Raw genomic sequence first — 15,050 nt, forward strand, 5'->3', positions numbered from 1 at the left:
AAAAGTTAGCTTTAACAGATCACTGAGCCCAAAAATATTGTTTCATGCTCCCTTTACATCTCATTTTTATTGCACAAAACCTACAATCTTTCTCTACAATTCTGTTTGCTAAGTACACTGAAAAGTAGTGTGAAATTTCAGCATGACTAAATGATTATACGTGGGGTTTATTTATGCCACCAACACAAAAGTGGTATGAGGCTCCCAAACTCAGAATGTTTTTCCCGGTAAGGGAACTTGCACAGGTTACATTACTTGAGGTTAGGCCTGTAAAATTATACTTTACCTTCCCTCTGAGGAAAAGCCATCAAAATGTAATAATCTGAACGGGCATTAGAGGTTCTGGCCTTACATGAACTTAATGAATCCAATGTACTGCCTTCAACTGGCACACCAGGCCATACCACAGGGACACAAGCCTAACTAAGATGTTCTGCTCCAAATGCAAACAAAACCATAAACTTACGTGGAGAATAAGAACGTGATCTGGATCGAGATCTATATCCACCTCTGCTGTAATATGGTGATGGGGATCTCCTCCTAAATAAAAATAGTAACATTACATAAAATATTTCAGGCTAAGAATACATGGTCATGTATTTTTCAGTGTAGGCAGGATACATGGGGTGGGGGAAATAAAAAGTTACATGTTGTGCAACAGTGGCTTAGAGGAAAAGTCTTGCATACTGAACTTGGCATTTACTAATTCAGGACAACCTAAAGAACCACTTCAATTCAATGTGTGTAATTAAACAGATTCTGATTTATTTATTTTTTTTTAACAAGCCTAAATGCTTTATATTTATTCTTTCAATTTAAGTTGCCATTGTCACTTTAGATGAACAGGCAACAATATCCATCACCTCTGCCGAACAGGTCAAATTAAGCTGCAAATGATATTCTGCTCAATGAAAGATCACAACATTTGTAGGCCAGGTTTTTATTAGCACACATGCTGGATACACATTAAGTATGTATTAGCAAAGCCAAAAATTCGCTCTGTATAAATGGTTCTGGACAGAACTTTGTATGCAGGAATGTTCTAACTGCTGAGGAGGAAAAGAAATCATTTAGAGTTACCTAGAAAACTGGTCCCTGTCTTGGCCACCACGCCATCCTCCGCCACCTCTGAAATATGAAAACACAGTATTTTAATGTAATATATTATGAAAACCAGTGTTTAAAGAATTCCGAGATAACCTGTATTCTGCTGATTTGGTATGTACATTAACGAGTTCACAGGGAATAACAGACAGCTTATAATCTACAATGGATCCACAGGAACCCATTACTTTTGGCCAGTAAATGCAAAGCACATCTTTACTGATTATTCCAGCGATTTTGCATCCCAAATAAGTATTGTTTAAATATTTAAACTGTTGGTATAAAAAACTTAAAATGGCAATATTCCATATACCATTTGCACTGAGGGAATCTGGTAACATACATGGCATACTAACTATCTAAACTTCCTGGACTAAAATAATATCCTGCCAATTTATTACCAAGTCATGAACCTAAAAGAGTAAAGCAACTGGAAGCTGAAGCATCATCACTAAATGTAGGCACCCCACACTTGTTCTGGGTTAATGAATGTAATGGGAATATAACCTGGTAATGTGCCCACAGGACGGAATTAGCAATGTCTAACAGGGTCAATTCACCATGACCAGATAGTCTGGGCAGCAGTGACTAAGAGGTTAGCAGTTAGCTTTGCAGTGCTGGGTCACGGGATTGAATTTCAGCAAGGGCACTAACTACATAAAGATTGCATGCGTTTGTGTGGATTTCCACCCACATTCACAAAAACATGCAGTTAGGTTAACTGGCTTCCCCCTAAAATTGGCTTCGGACTGTATTAAAGACATATGACTCCGGGAGAGACATTAGATTGTGAGCCCCTTTGAGGGACAGTTAGTGACATGACTATGGACTTTATATAGCACCAACATTAAACAGTGCTGTACAATTACTGTGTAATAGTAATAAATAGCAAACCAATTTAGGTCAATTATTTAAAACAGTCAGTTTACTCATAATTGCTGATGACAAACTGAATATCAAACCTTGAGTATCTACTAGGGAAACAAAGGCGTTTAGAAAATGGGAGTAGTGGTTGTGCATAAATGACTGTATAGTAGTTAACAAGGATATACTCAGGTTTATGGTGGACGGCTGCTAGTAGGAGTTTATAGATAGATCTAAACTACAAGCAAGATTTTGTTACTACTTAGCACAAAATTTACTAAGTAATGAAACAATATTATGACAACAGCCCCTTAGGATTAAAAATAAAGTCATGTAAAATTGCTGGAAAGTAGGAAGAAAGGGTCATTACTGGGATTCTGTGGCAAGGACAACACTATACATATTTGTCAACCAGCCAAAAGATATATAGCACACAAAGTACATTTTTTTAAATCATTAACTGTACTGACCTGTAAGATGATCTGCCGTAGTACTCTCTGTCATCATATCCACCTCCTCTTTCATATCCTCGGTCATAATAATCCCGACGTCGTGAACTTCCACTAGGTAAAAAGAATAAAACTTTTTTAGATGATCTATACATTTTATGCGTATTTACCAATATACTCAGCCATGACAACCAGGAAACTCTTCCAGCAATGGTGGCTTCAAGGAAACATTTCACTACAAATTATGATACAGAAATTTGGGATTGGACAGATTGCAGGAGTAAAGCAATATGAGATGGTCATTGAATGACATATGCCAAAATGAAATCCAGAAATGCCATCTGTGAAACAACACAGATGTGAACATTTTATATTGAAATCACAACATTTTTTTCTAATGCATTAGCCACTGAGAAAGTGTTAGTCCTCGTGTTACATTCCTATTGCCATTGTAGATATTTTCCGTGTCGGTGTGACCACCATCTACCCTTGCTGGAAAGATAACCATCCTTTCCATTGGGTTACCAGGACAAGAAGTCCTAAAAACTAAATCTGGCAGAAGTTATAACCCTTTCCATCTGTAGAGAAGCAGCACGGTGGCTCAGTGGTTAGCATTCTGGCATTTGCAGCGCTAGGTCCCAGGTTCAAATTTTGCCCAGGACACTATCTGCATGGAGTTTGCAGGTTGTACCCATGATTGTACAAGTGTCCTCCAAGTACTTTGGTTTCCTCCCATATCTTAGGTACTTACTATGTTGGCCTTCCCATGTATATTCCTGGGGTAGGGGTGTGGGGCCTTTTGGTAATAGAAAAATCTACTCGAATGCGTCTTCCATCAAGTTCCATTCCATTTGCACGTTCTTTTGCCTATGAAATTTAGTGCATAATACTTATTTATAAAGCAAAAACTGTAAAAACACACCAAAATGATAAATGATGAAAGACAATATCCAACAGGTAATAAGCTGCAAAAAAGCAATATTGCAAGAACAAGTGTTTGCACAAACATTGAACATCAGAATTAGAGAAAAAAGCTGCATTGATTCAAGCAACAAAAGTCTAATCTCTTACCTCTTTAGCATCATCAACATTTTCAAAGTAGACAAAAGAAAACCCCCTGGAGCGTCGAGACTGCTGATCATACACGATGGCTACGTCCGATATTGGACCATACTTAGAAAATACTTCTCTTAAATCTCGTTCCGTGGTGTACAGACTTAGACCGAACACACCCAGGCAGCAGTTGGGGTCGGGATTTGCCTGCAGTGGGAATATATTCACACCTAATTAGCACTGTTCCCTCCACAACAATACAAAATTTAAACACGACAAACAAACATTAAAATCAACAAGTCAGGAAAGAAATACGGGAGCCACATTTTCCTATTTTTATTTTAAGAGGACTTTAAATGTTAAAATGATGCAGATTATTCAGATGGGATCCAGGGAGTGGTAATCAGTATTGCCTATGGCTTCTGTCTCCCTCGGTAAGAACAGTAATATTAGAGTAAAAAAATAATAGAGTGAAAAATTGAACTGCACAACAATGCTATCAACAAGTCTTAGAGGTAGTTAGAGCTTAGTTCCTTAGAATCTCATGAGGCTGAAGGAGATAAAGTACCAATGTACAGAAAAAAAAATTGCTGCATTTTAAATGATGTTATTTACATTATTTGATTTTTACTATAAAAAAGACCAGTCACACCAGGGCAATTTAAAAGTAGGTGAGCTGTCTTTACAGATCATTGCATTATTGTGTATTTACTACAACACACTATTCCTGCAGCAATTTTTGCTAAGCTTAGTGCATGGTGGTGCGTTACCACAAGTTGTCATGCACTGTGACACAAGTGTGCATTAGAAAACCATCTACATTATAGGACAACACATCTCAGATGAGCTGCTGTCACATGGAGCTGTAAATGAGCTCTGATGTACAATAGCAAATATTGACCAAGTTACATTAAGTTCAGGTCCACTTTAAAAGGTTCAAGCTCCTGGGTTTAAAAGCAAACCTAGCTTAACACCGATGTTTGTGCTCAGTTTATTCCCTACCCAAATATATAGCCACTTTTTGTTACCTTACATGCCATTTTTATGTTTTGCTCTACCTATGAGAGGATGTTACACCACTGTGGCTGTGTCTAGGCTACTACACTGCACAGAATTAAGGAAAGGGCCTTGTCACATCACATGCGACTTTGTCGAACTTAAAATGGCAATTTGCATGTACTATGTGCATGAGTGGGGATTACCAAAGCACACACCAGTAGTAAAGGAAAGAACAAACAAACAGGAAGAATAGTGGAAGTGAACGTGACTGCCAGCAGCTAAAAGCTAGCACTGAAAGGGGTATAAAGTGCTGATAATTTTCATAGTTTATTTACACCTAGGACAGATCTGCTTTAAAACACCACTTAAGTAAAACAAGGACATAATATGGTGCCAGAGTTGCACCTTAAAATAAAATATGACTCTGTGGTAGCTCCCATAGTTCTGCTCCTGAAACATTTAGGTTCACATGACATTAAAAATTACTGTATATGGTTGTAGTGAAAAGTGTTAATTTAAGAGCATACCGAACTTACTCTACTCCCTATATGCCGCCTTCTATTTGACATGGGAGATCGACTATGGCTGTGGCGTCTTCGGTAATCTCTGCTGTAGGAGCGGCTTCTAGAACGTCTGTGGGACCTTGAACGAGTTCGGGACCTCGTATAGTGGCGTCGAGAACTTCTCCTTGACCTTGACCTAATGGATTTAAGGGAGGAAAAAAAAAAGTATATTAAAAAAAAAAAATCTTTAACAGGAGCCCATATTTTATTTCCTTTAATAAATAAATAAATAGAAAAGAGATAAACCCCCTGCAGTCTAACAATAGAAGTTTCAAGAAATAGCAAAATGGTACCTTGATTCAGACCTAGATCGTGACTTTGATCTTGAATGTCTTGATCCTTCTTTAGATCTCGAGCGGGCAGGCGAACGATTTGGGGAATGGCTTGTGGACTTGGCTGACCGACGCGCGCTGCCGCTCCTCGATGCAGATCGGGACTCCTGAACACAAACAGATGAAGTTTTACTACAAGTCTCTAAATCATTATTGAAAAATAAAAAAAGAAGATTTAAAACTCTTCTGAGATTTAAAAAATGCTCGGCTTTTAAATAGTCTATAAAAGATGTTGTTTTGGCTTCTTAATTATATAATTTCCCCTTTGTTTACCCTGTATGCATTCTTAAACAGATAATGCATGCATTTATTCTGAAAAAATGTACAGGGACACAGAAACAGACTAGTAATTACTTAGCGTAGAGAATTATGACTCCAGTTTACTTCTTATCTTAACTTCATTTTTTATTTCTTTCTTCATTCTTCAGTCATTCATAATTCTGACTTCTTTTCATCTTCCCCACTTCATACATATTTCTCAATATTCTACAAGTAGGACTTCAGCTCTGACAATTAGCATGCATAGTTTGTTTCAAATTCAGCTTCACTTATTTCTGAGCTTCAAATAATTCTCATTTAAAAAACGTGTCAAATGACGACTTCTGTATTTTCCTTCTTCAATTTTAACCTTAACAGAAAAAGAACAGGGTGGAGTTTAAATTCTTCAGGATCAAAATGCTGTGACAAAGTGTTATACACGAAAGAAAGAAAATATACCTAAATGTCACATCACCTGATTTGTTTTTCATATTTAGACAGTTTTTATTGTCATGTAGTTCTTTCATCTAATAGCTAGATTTATAATAAAGAATTTTAACTCCTTTAATGGAAAAAAACAAAATGTACATTTTCCAAAATGGAAACCCGCATGTTAGATTAATTTTTTTGCAGGCTTGATGGGCTACTTGCATAAGTTAGATTTTAAAAATGCCGTGCATCACAAAGTATTAGACAGAAAATCATTAGGTTCCAGTGAATGATTAGTTATAGATGGGCACTGCTGGGTTGAATTAACCACTAAGGTTTTTTGGTCTCTCATACAGACTCCATACTTTGCTTAGGTCAATCAACAAGGCCACTTCAAGAGGTCAGCAAGTTGTATTCATCTGTCCCCTCCCCCTTCTAAATAGGGGTTCATTTTCACAATTTTAATGAATATATTGGGTAACATTAACCTAGCTGCCACACAACAGTATCCAACAGAATTCTGGTGGGTAACCCCTAGAGATACTAAGGGAACCCTATGTAGTGCATTGAACACAATGAAATAGGAGCAGTGGCATGCCTGCATTTTTTTGCAACACAACAAATGCAAGTACTGCTGCAAGGGAAATGTGATTAGGGTATTAGAGAGCCAAATAGAAGTATGGCACCAAGATTAGGAGGGGGGAGGTGCTTAGGACACAAGATATATGTGTGTTGTATCAATCTGTCTGGCTAGAGTTTAGCTTGAATCATTTCTGTGAAGCTGAAGAAGGAACCTTTTACTGCTTGCCACTAAACTTTCATAAAGTGGCTGACAATAGGACAAAATGTTTTGTAAAATTTTAGGCCATATTTAGTTGCATGCGTCATCATAGCCTCCTAAGCCTTTTGTTTGTTTTATTGAGTTAGGATTCTTTCCTTAATTATTTCAACTTGACAGCATTAAAAATGACCAGCACTGTACTAATAATGTGCCTCAAACTTAGTGAACTGTACAGGAAGAGCCCCTAGCAGAGCCACAAATCCCCCTCCTTCCGGCCACAGTATATCTCTCATGTCTTCTGGGCATATTTCATCACTGTCTGTGCTGGCCAAGCTACCTTGGCCCTCTCCCTCCATAACCTTTTATGTATGATAAAACATGCGGTTAGGTTAATAGGCTTCCCCCAAAACTTAGATTGTAATAATGACATGACTATGGTAGGGACATTAGATTGTGAGCTCCTTTGAAGGACAGCTAGTGACATGATTATGGACTTTGTACTGTGCTGCCTAATATGTCGGCACTATATAAATACTGTGTAATAACAATATCAAACTAATTTAAGTCTAAATTAAGGGTAGCTGGGTTCACATATATTTTGGTAACAATCAATAGCAGACTCATTCTCTGTAGTATCTCACTGCCCTTCATGTCTCACCAGCAGCACACGGGCCCTCTTAGGAACACTTTATAACTTAAGCTGCGTACACACCTGCAATTTTTCTCGTTGGAAAGGATCTTTCACGATCCTTTCCAACGAGAAAAGACTGCACGATGCATGAACGGTGCTGTACATACAGCACCGTTCATGCTCTATGGAGAGGGGAGGGGGAGAGGGACGGAGCGGCACCCTGCTGCGCACTCTCCCCTTCCCTTTCATTGGATCGGTCGTCGTCCATCGTCCATGGATCCGCCAGGACGGTTGTCGGACGATGGACGACGACCGACTGTACACATGGCAGATTTTCGCCCGATAATTGGCCGATACCGATTATCGGGCGAGAAAAATTTGCCGTGTGTACGCAGCTTTAGGCTACGTACACACGTCAGATGATTTGTGTCTGATAATTGGCTCAGGGCTGATATCGGATAAGAATCTGGTATGTACAGGGCTCGTTATCCAGATGACCATCTTGGCGGATCCACGGATGAGGAAGGACTGCAACAAAAGTGAAGAGAGCACAGTGGGGTGCCTCTCCGTCACTGTCCCCTCTCCATAGAGCTGCTGTATGTACAGAGCTTGTTCATGCATCATGCAGTCTTTTGTTGTTGGAAAGGATGGTGAAATATTCTTTCCAACGACAATTAATGCACGTGTATACGCAGCCTTAGCCAAACCTTAATATAAGAAAATACTAATTCCAGCAACCATCCAGCCATCCCTACATATAGAACAGACCTTCCAGGTATGTGAGCTACGTGTGAGCTCTGCAAACAGCAGGGCGGCGCGACTGTTTTGGGGTGCACAATTCCAGTTGGAGCGGGCCTGTCAGTGGCCCACACAGGAAACGCCATCAATCGATAATGGGAACAGATACATTACAGGATCCCATTCTTTTACTGATACTATTGCGGTTGTTGAGGACAGATTTGGTCTGAGGTCTAAGGCATTATTGAATAAGGTAAGAGCAAATAGGGAATAAGAATTATTCAATCAGCTATGGAGAAACTATCATAAGTTTATATGTATTTACTTTTTATGCACTTTAGATTTGGGTGACTCTTTCCTAAAGAAAGAAAAGCATACATCACTTTTGTTATGCGTTGATAGAGATAGTGTACAGGTAAGGGTTGCTGGTTTGCATTTTTCACCTTAGTAATAACTACAATTGTCTTCTTTGGTCATTGAATGTTATCGTTCATTAAAGATTTAAATATGTGTGATTCACTATGGAAAATTTAGGGAAATAAGATTTGGTCACTTTGTATTCTGTTGTATTTACTACTTATATTCACTTATTTCCTATTATGCATGGAGATATTGCATCTTGATTAAATGATATCATATTATAAATTTTTTTGGATGGCACATGGAGGATATCTGTGTATTTTATTATATCATTTAATTTGTGGAATACTTGTTTTGTAGGTTAATAATAATTAAATATTTAAAGTATAATTCATTGCAAGAGTTAATACATTTAGATGGAGGTGGATATTAATCCTCTCTATTACCAGTTGGATTGGTTTATTATTACACCTGTTTAGACACTCATTAATGACCTTAAAATTGCTAATTGTTTTGGGATTATCCTATGGAATTAAATTTATTTGGAAAGGGTATCCTGTTATCAACTATCCCCAAACCATCCCCATTTGAAAGAACCTGATCGGTTTATTCATTATGAATGCATGAAAAGTAAATATATTGATGTTATCTAATGAGTTAATTTTTTTGTACAAGTTGTTACCTATTTTACTATAGGTCTCATGATGTTCCTGCTTTATTATTCCGAGAAACCTGTGAAACTAAATAATTTAAATCATAGGGACCAATAGGTACAACCAAGTTTAATCAAAAAGATTTCTATCACTGAGAGTGTTTTAATGTTTTTTTGCAGAAACAAATTATGTTTTTATAGATGATTTAATATTTATAATTGAATGTTTAAAAAAGTCCAGCTACTATTCATATTGTGTGTTTGCATCAGCCAGCAGCACTGATCCCCCCTCCATACACAACCATCACATAATATCCATCATTGTATATATGGATTCCAGCACAATATACATAACTAATAGCGGTGCTATATACTTGTACATGGATCATGACAAAGCAGACGGTGATCTGTGTAATGGTTTCTCTTGATACTTTTCTATAATTATAAAACGGTTTACAAATAGTTGTTAGACTGATACTAGCAATTTTTAAACAAATTGTAACTAAAAAAATAATAAAAATCCCCTTTCTATTGGGCACCTTTTATTGTATAATTGTGATATAATACTATGATGGGATTTTTCCACCCTTTTGGGGTGAATATTGTTTAGCCAATATCTGACATGCATGCAATGTATTATCGCATCTTTTACTTACACGTTTCTTAACCACAATATTAGCTACAATTTACAAGAGGATTTTGGCCAAGATAAAAGATCCCTTAAAACCCATATTTTTACCCTCACATACCTGTCTTCTAGTCTCCTAAACCCACACTACTACATATCCCTCCTCCTATTGTGTGTTACTTCCCCCACCTCCTAGATTGTAAGCTCTTCGGGGCAGGGTCCTCTCCTCCTCCTGTGTCACTGCCTGTATCTGTCTGTCATTTACAACCCCTATTTATCGTACAGTGCTGCGTAATAAGTTGTGTTATATAAAACCTGTTTAATAATAATAGATATATATCCCAAGTAGGACAGAAGGGAAGACCGCTATGCATCCGAATTCCCAGGAGCAAATATGCCTCAGCCAATGATCTGCTGGTAGAAATACAGGAGCATGGTAACACAAACATCACACCTGGTAACTAACACAAAGCATTTCTGTTCCTACAGCACAGTGAGGAAGAGCAAGAGGAACTAAACTCTAAACAAAAATACACCTACCTTCAATCCCACAGGGCAGTACCATCACTCCGGGGGTATCCGGCATTGGATCCCGCGTCGTCTCGGAGCCAGTGATCCAGGCGCCGCCATCCTTGTCTCTTCTTCCGGGTTCTTCATCCGACGGTCACCTGACCCAGGCACGAGATCGGGTGACGTAGGATGAAAAAAAAAATTTGGCAAATTTTTCTTTGTTTCAAAAGGCTCCTTCTGCGCATACCCGAGATGCTCAGGCATGCACAGAAGGGGCGCCCAAGAATTAGGGTGCTGCACCCCTTTTTTTTTCAAAAACACCTAAAAAAAACCAGAATTTTTGCATTACATAAAAGGGTTGTCTACCCCTTTATGTAAAGTGAAAACTCTGAACTTAGGTACGCTTTAAGCCGCAGCAATATTTTACATTAGAAAATACACACGGAACACCACTAAACTGTCACATAGACAGGTAATAAGCTACCTGCTGCTGGAAGAGTATGTCTTTATTCTGCCTATCACTATACATCGCTGGTATAGACAAATGAAGACAAATTATTTGCAGTAAATAAATAATTTTCAGAGCAATTAACTGAAATTGGATAATTTCCCATGATACACCTGCAGATCTCTCATGGCACACTAGTTGAAAATCACTGCTCCAGCACACACTGACCGGTAGAATCCTCCAGTTTAAAGCCGGGTTCTCCCACACTGTTGTGGCAACAATCCCATTACTGCAACTTAGAATTCATTGTTTATGGCCCCCAACATACCAGAGGTGCAGAGTACACAACACATTATAATTACTATTTTGGAATATTAGGCAGTCCAATTCATTTATTGGATGCCTTAATGCAGGGGTGTCAAACTCTGGCAGGCTCGTCCTTTTTTTTGGCCCCGAAAATCATTTATATTAGGCTGCTGTTCCAAAGACACGAGTACAATGCCGCTACTACAATTCCTGGCATCACTGGCATCTCCAGACCAGCGGCTTCTCTGCCTGTGAGTGGCCCCATATTTTATAGATATAAGTGATGCCGGGAATTGTAGTAGCTGCATCACTCGTGTCTATTGAACAGCAGCCTATGTGTGGACCCTGCGGAGATTATACTGACAGGTAAACTCAATAATCAGGAATTACAAGGATTATTATTATCATCAGGAATTATCATAGAGCTTTTACTGTGCCAAAGAGTGCAATGTGATAGCAAATAAATGCAGCATTTGGTTTCACATTGCATTCTCTAGCAAAGTAAAGCAATCTCAATAGGAAGAAACAAGAACACATGAGAAGACCATGCAGTAATATGCAGAAAATTGTTAGCCTGTGTAAAAAGGTTACCATTGAAATTTAACTCAGGAGGCTACATATAGAGAAAGAGGCCTAAAATTTTTTTTCTTAAATAAAATTAAAAAAAATCCTTAGGCCTCTTTCATAGGCTTGTTCCAGATTGATTGATAAGCAAAACTTCTGTTTTCATATGAAAATATGAATTTTATATTTATATGTAATGAGAAGAAAAAAAACTACCTGGGGCTGAGGAAGCACAGCCGGGAAAAGGCCGCATTGCAGTCCAGGAATCGGTACTAATACACCCGACTATACCCCACAGAGCTTGCAGTACCGAACGGTCTGCGCTCCAGCACCGTGCACGCCCAGGCCTACACACATTGTACTGCTCGGTGCCACCATATATATAATAAGTGCTCGATTAGGCCTAGCCTGGGGCTTATAAAAAACACGTCGTCCGCATAAAGTGATTACTAACCCGATCGCCATAATTCTGCTCCCCGCTGTCGCTCATCGTTGCCGTCCGATCTCAGCCAGCCACGACCCAGGGCACCGACACACCGGCCTGCGCAGTACGGCTCCTAAACCACCGAGCAGCTTGAGGAAAGCTTTGTCTCCGCCCACTCCGTCTCCTGACCTATCTGCGTTCTGGATCACGACTGTAGCAAAGGCCCCACCCCTTTCCTCACGGCTGTCCTATCAGCTCCCTTGCTTAGTGTCCTATCCCTCCCATGTATTGTCTGTATAGAGCGGGTTATGTCCTGACAGGCTGTGCTGTACAGTATAGGGAATTGTAAAGCATGTAATTATCATATAACCACGGCCCGTTATAGATATCACCTAAGACTATGATATGATTATGTACATGCCCACATATAGAGAATTGTACAGCATGTAATTATCATATAACCCCTGGTCAGTTATAGATATCACCTCAGACTATGATATGATTATATACATGCTGACATACAGGTCCATAAATATTTGGACAGAGACAACTTTTTTCTAATTTTGGTTCTGTACATTACCACAATTACTTTTAAATGAAACAACTCATGCAGTTGAACTGCAGCTTTAATTCAGTGGGTTGAACAAAAAGATTGCATAACAATGTGAGGAACTAAAGCCTTTCTTTACACAATCACTTCATTTCAGGGGCTCAAAAGTAATTGGACAAATTATAAAGATGAAAATAAAATGTTCATTTCTAATACTTGGCTGAAAACCCTTTGCTGGCAATGACAGCCTGTAGTCTTAAAGTCTTTACAGGCAGTAAATACAGGCATAGGGAATTATACAGCATATAATTATGTAACCCTGGCCCATTATACATATCACCTCAGACTATGATATGATTATGTATATGCCCACATATAGGGGATTATACAGCATATAATTATCATATAACCATGGCCCATTATACATATCACTGCCCACATATAGGGGATTATACAGCATATAATTATCATATAACCCTGGCCCATTATACATATCACCTCAGACTATGATATGATTATGTACATGCTGACATATAGTTCGTTACAACACTTATTTTTAATAATAATAATAAACAGGATTTTTGTAGCGCCAACATATTACACAGCGCTGTATATTAAATTACTATAAAAAAAAAATTAAGAGCATTGATTGCTGCAATACTCACATCCCTTTACCTCCCTGGCAGTATTCCCAAGTGTGGCTCAGGGTTAATTTTCAGTATCAAAGGCGGTAACCCCAAGCCACACTCAGGGTGGAATTGCAAGGGAGTTTTTAAGTCTAACCTGGTCCCCACCTGCCCGCGGCATCCTTTAGCGCATCTGCGTCCTCGGTGTGTGAACGTTAGGGACGCGAGGCCCTAATATTAACGTGTTAACTAATAACAATAAATGAACAAATAATAATAACAACAAAATACTGTAACCAAAACTGACCCTCTTTTCCTCCCACTCAGGTTGCAGGCCCTCAAGGCTAACTTAAGCCTTTTAATCAGGATCTGTATCCTGCTGATACGTTGGTCCCTAGCCGCACATACCACTGACTCAGGAACGATATCAGCTACCAGCAGATTATCCCATCATCACCAATCCATCTCCCCTCGCTGTTACCTCTCTCCACTCCTGAAGCCCCATCCCTGCAATGGTCCCCTCACCACCTTATAACCCTATCCATAGCTTGAACCCCCAGGGACCCCAACCGCCACCACACCATGCTCTCTCCCATAATCTATCCTATATATACCATTGTACTATGTCCCACTTTGACCCCCCTATCTCCACCATTCACTATTAGGCCTCGCCCATTACCCCATTTATCTCCATACCTACCTGCTCCACCTTTTCCTCCCAGTCATGTGGACCTCCTCCAAGCTCACTTTGTTCCCTGGATCCAAGCCCTTCTGTAAACTAAAAGGAGCAAGAGGTCAGTGCTGTATGAAGAGACAAACAACTACAGCCAAGCAAAACTAGTCAATGAGTTTTTACATTTTTAAACCTTAGTTCAAAATATTTATAAGTTACACTCATTACCATATTTGCTTTAGGAATTCATCTTAACCCCCCTGATGGTATTCCCGAGTGTGGCTCAGGGTGAATTTTATGTACCAATAGCGGTAACCCCGAAGCCATACACGGGGTAGCATAAAAAAATCCTACCTGCTCCCCACGATCCAGCGGCGTCCTCTAGCGAACCCCGGCCGGCTTCTGCATCACATCCTTGGCTTGATCAATGTAATGTGTTAAGCGTCAGTACCCTGGGGAGACGTAGCCTGGCAAGAAATTTAACAGCAGATTACATTGTATTCTGCGTTTAAAACATTGATCACAGTGATAAAATTATAAAAAATAAATCCAAATAATAAATCCAAAAGTTTATCTAATATTGTACCCTTGTTTGGACAAGTTTAAAAAAAATACTAATCTTTTATTAAAATTTTTAAATTCAATATTTATATTTAAATTCAATAATATATTAATATAACATATTATTATTTATAAATATTTATTATATTTTATGATTTGTGTTTCAAACTTTATCATACCCGGGAGTTATTCCTAGGAAATACAGGCCTAAAATATTAAACAACAAATTTCCACACAAAACAATGTACCAATTTTGACATAAAAAAATACATAATCTGACATAATTAAACGACCAGGGAGGTTAATCAATTTTGTTGTGGGTTGGGCTTTTTAAGGCATATTTATTACTGTATATGTGTCCAGTCCTCTCACAGATCACTAAATTACAAATAAAGTGGAACAAGGTGGTCTTGTGGACATGGCCTATCCTGATGAAAAATACTTTACGCTAGCAGCATTTGTAGAGCCAGTCTATTTGGCAAATTTCAAAGTTAAACTTGGTGATCAAAATAAGTCTTGGGCCCCTCATAAATTGTGTCGAGGGTTT

At 38.7% G+C, this 15,050-nt stretch overlaps 1 protein-coding gene across 1 annotated transcript; it reads right to left on the reverse strand.

Annotated features, from left to right (window-relative positions):
- Positions 1-466: 466 nt before the first annotated feature.
- TRA2B (transformer 2 beta homolog) lies at positions 467-12,282 on the reverse strand (the record flags this gene model as incomplete). The annotated part of the gene is given in 8 exon segments (XM_072418840.1): positions 467-540; positions 1,081-1,128; positions 2,439-2,531; positions 3,169-3,284; positions 3,489-3,677; positions 4,997-5,168; positions 5,326-5,471; positions 12,124-12,282. Coding segments are annotated over 8 exon segments (874 nt in total), but the record flags the coding sequence as incomplete, so codon positions are not given.
- Between the last annotated feature and the right edge of the window lie 2,768 nt (positions 12,283-15,050).

The sequence above is a fragment of the Pyxicephalus adspersus genome, chromosome 7, assembly GCF_032062135.1.
Source record: "Pyxicephalus adspersus chromosome 7, UCB_Pads_2.0, whole genome shotgun sequence".
Classification (NCBI taxonomy): domain Eukaryota; kingdom Metazoa; phylum Chordata; class Amphibia; order Anura; family Pyxicephalidae; genus Pyxicephalus; species Pyxicephalus adspersus.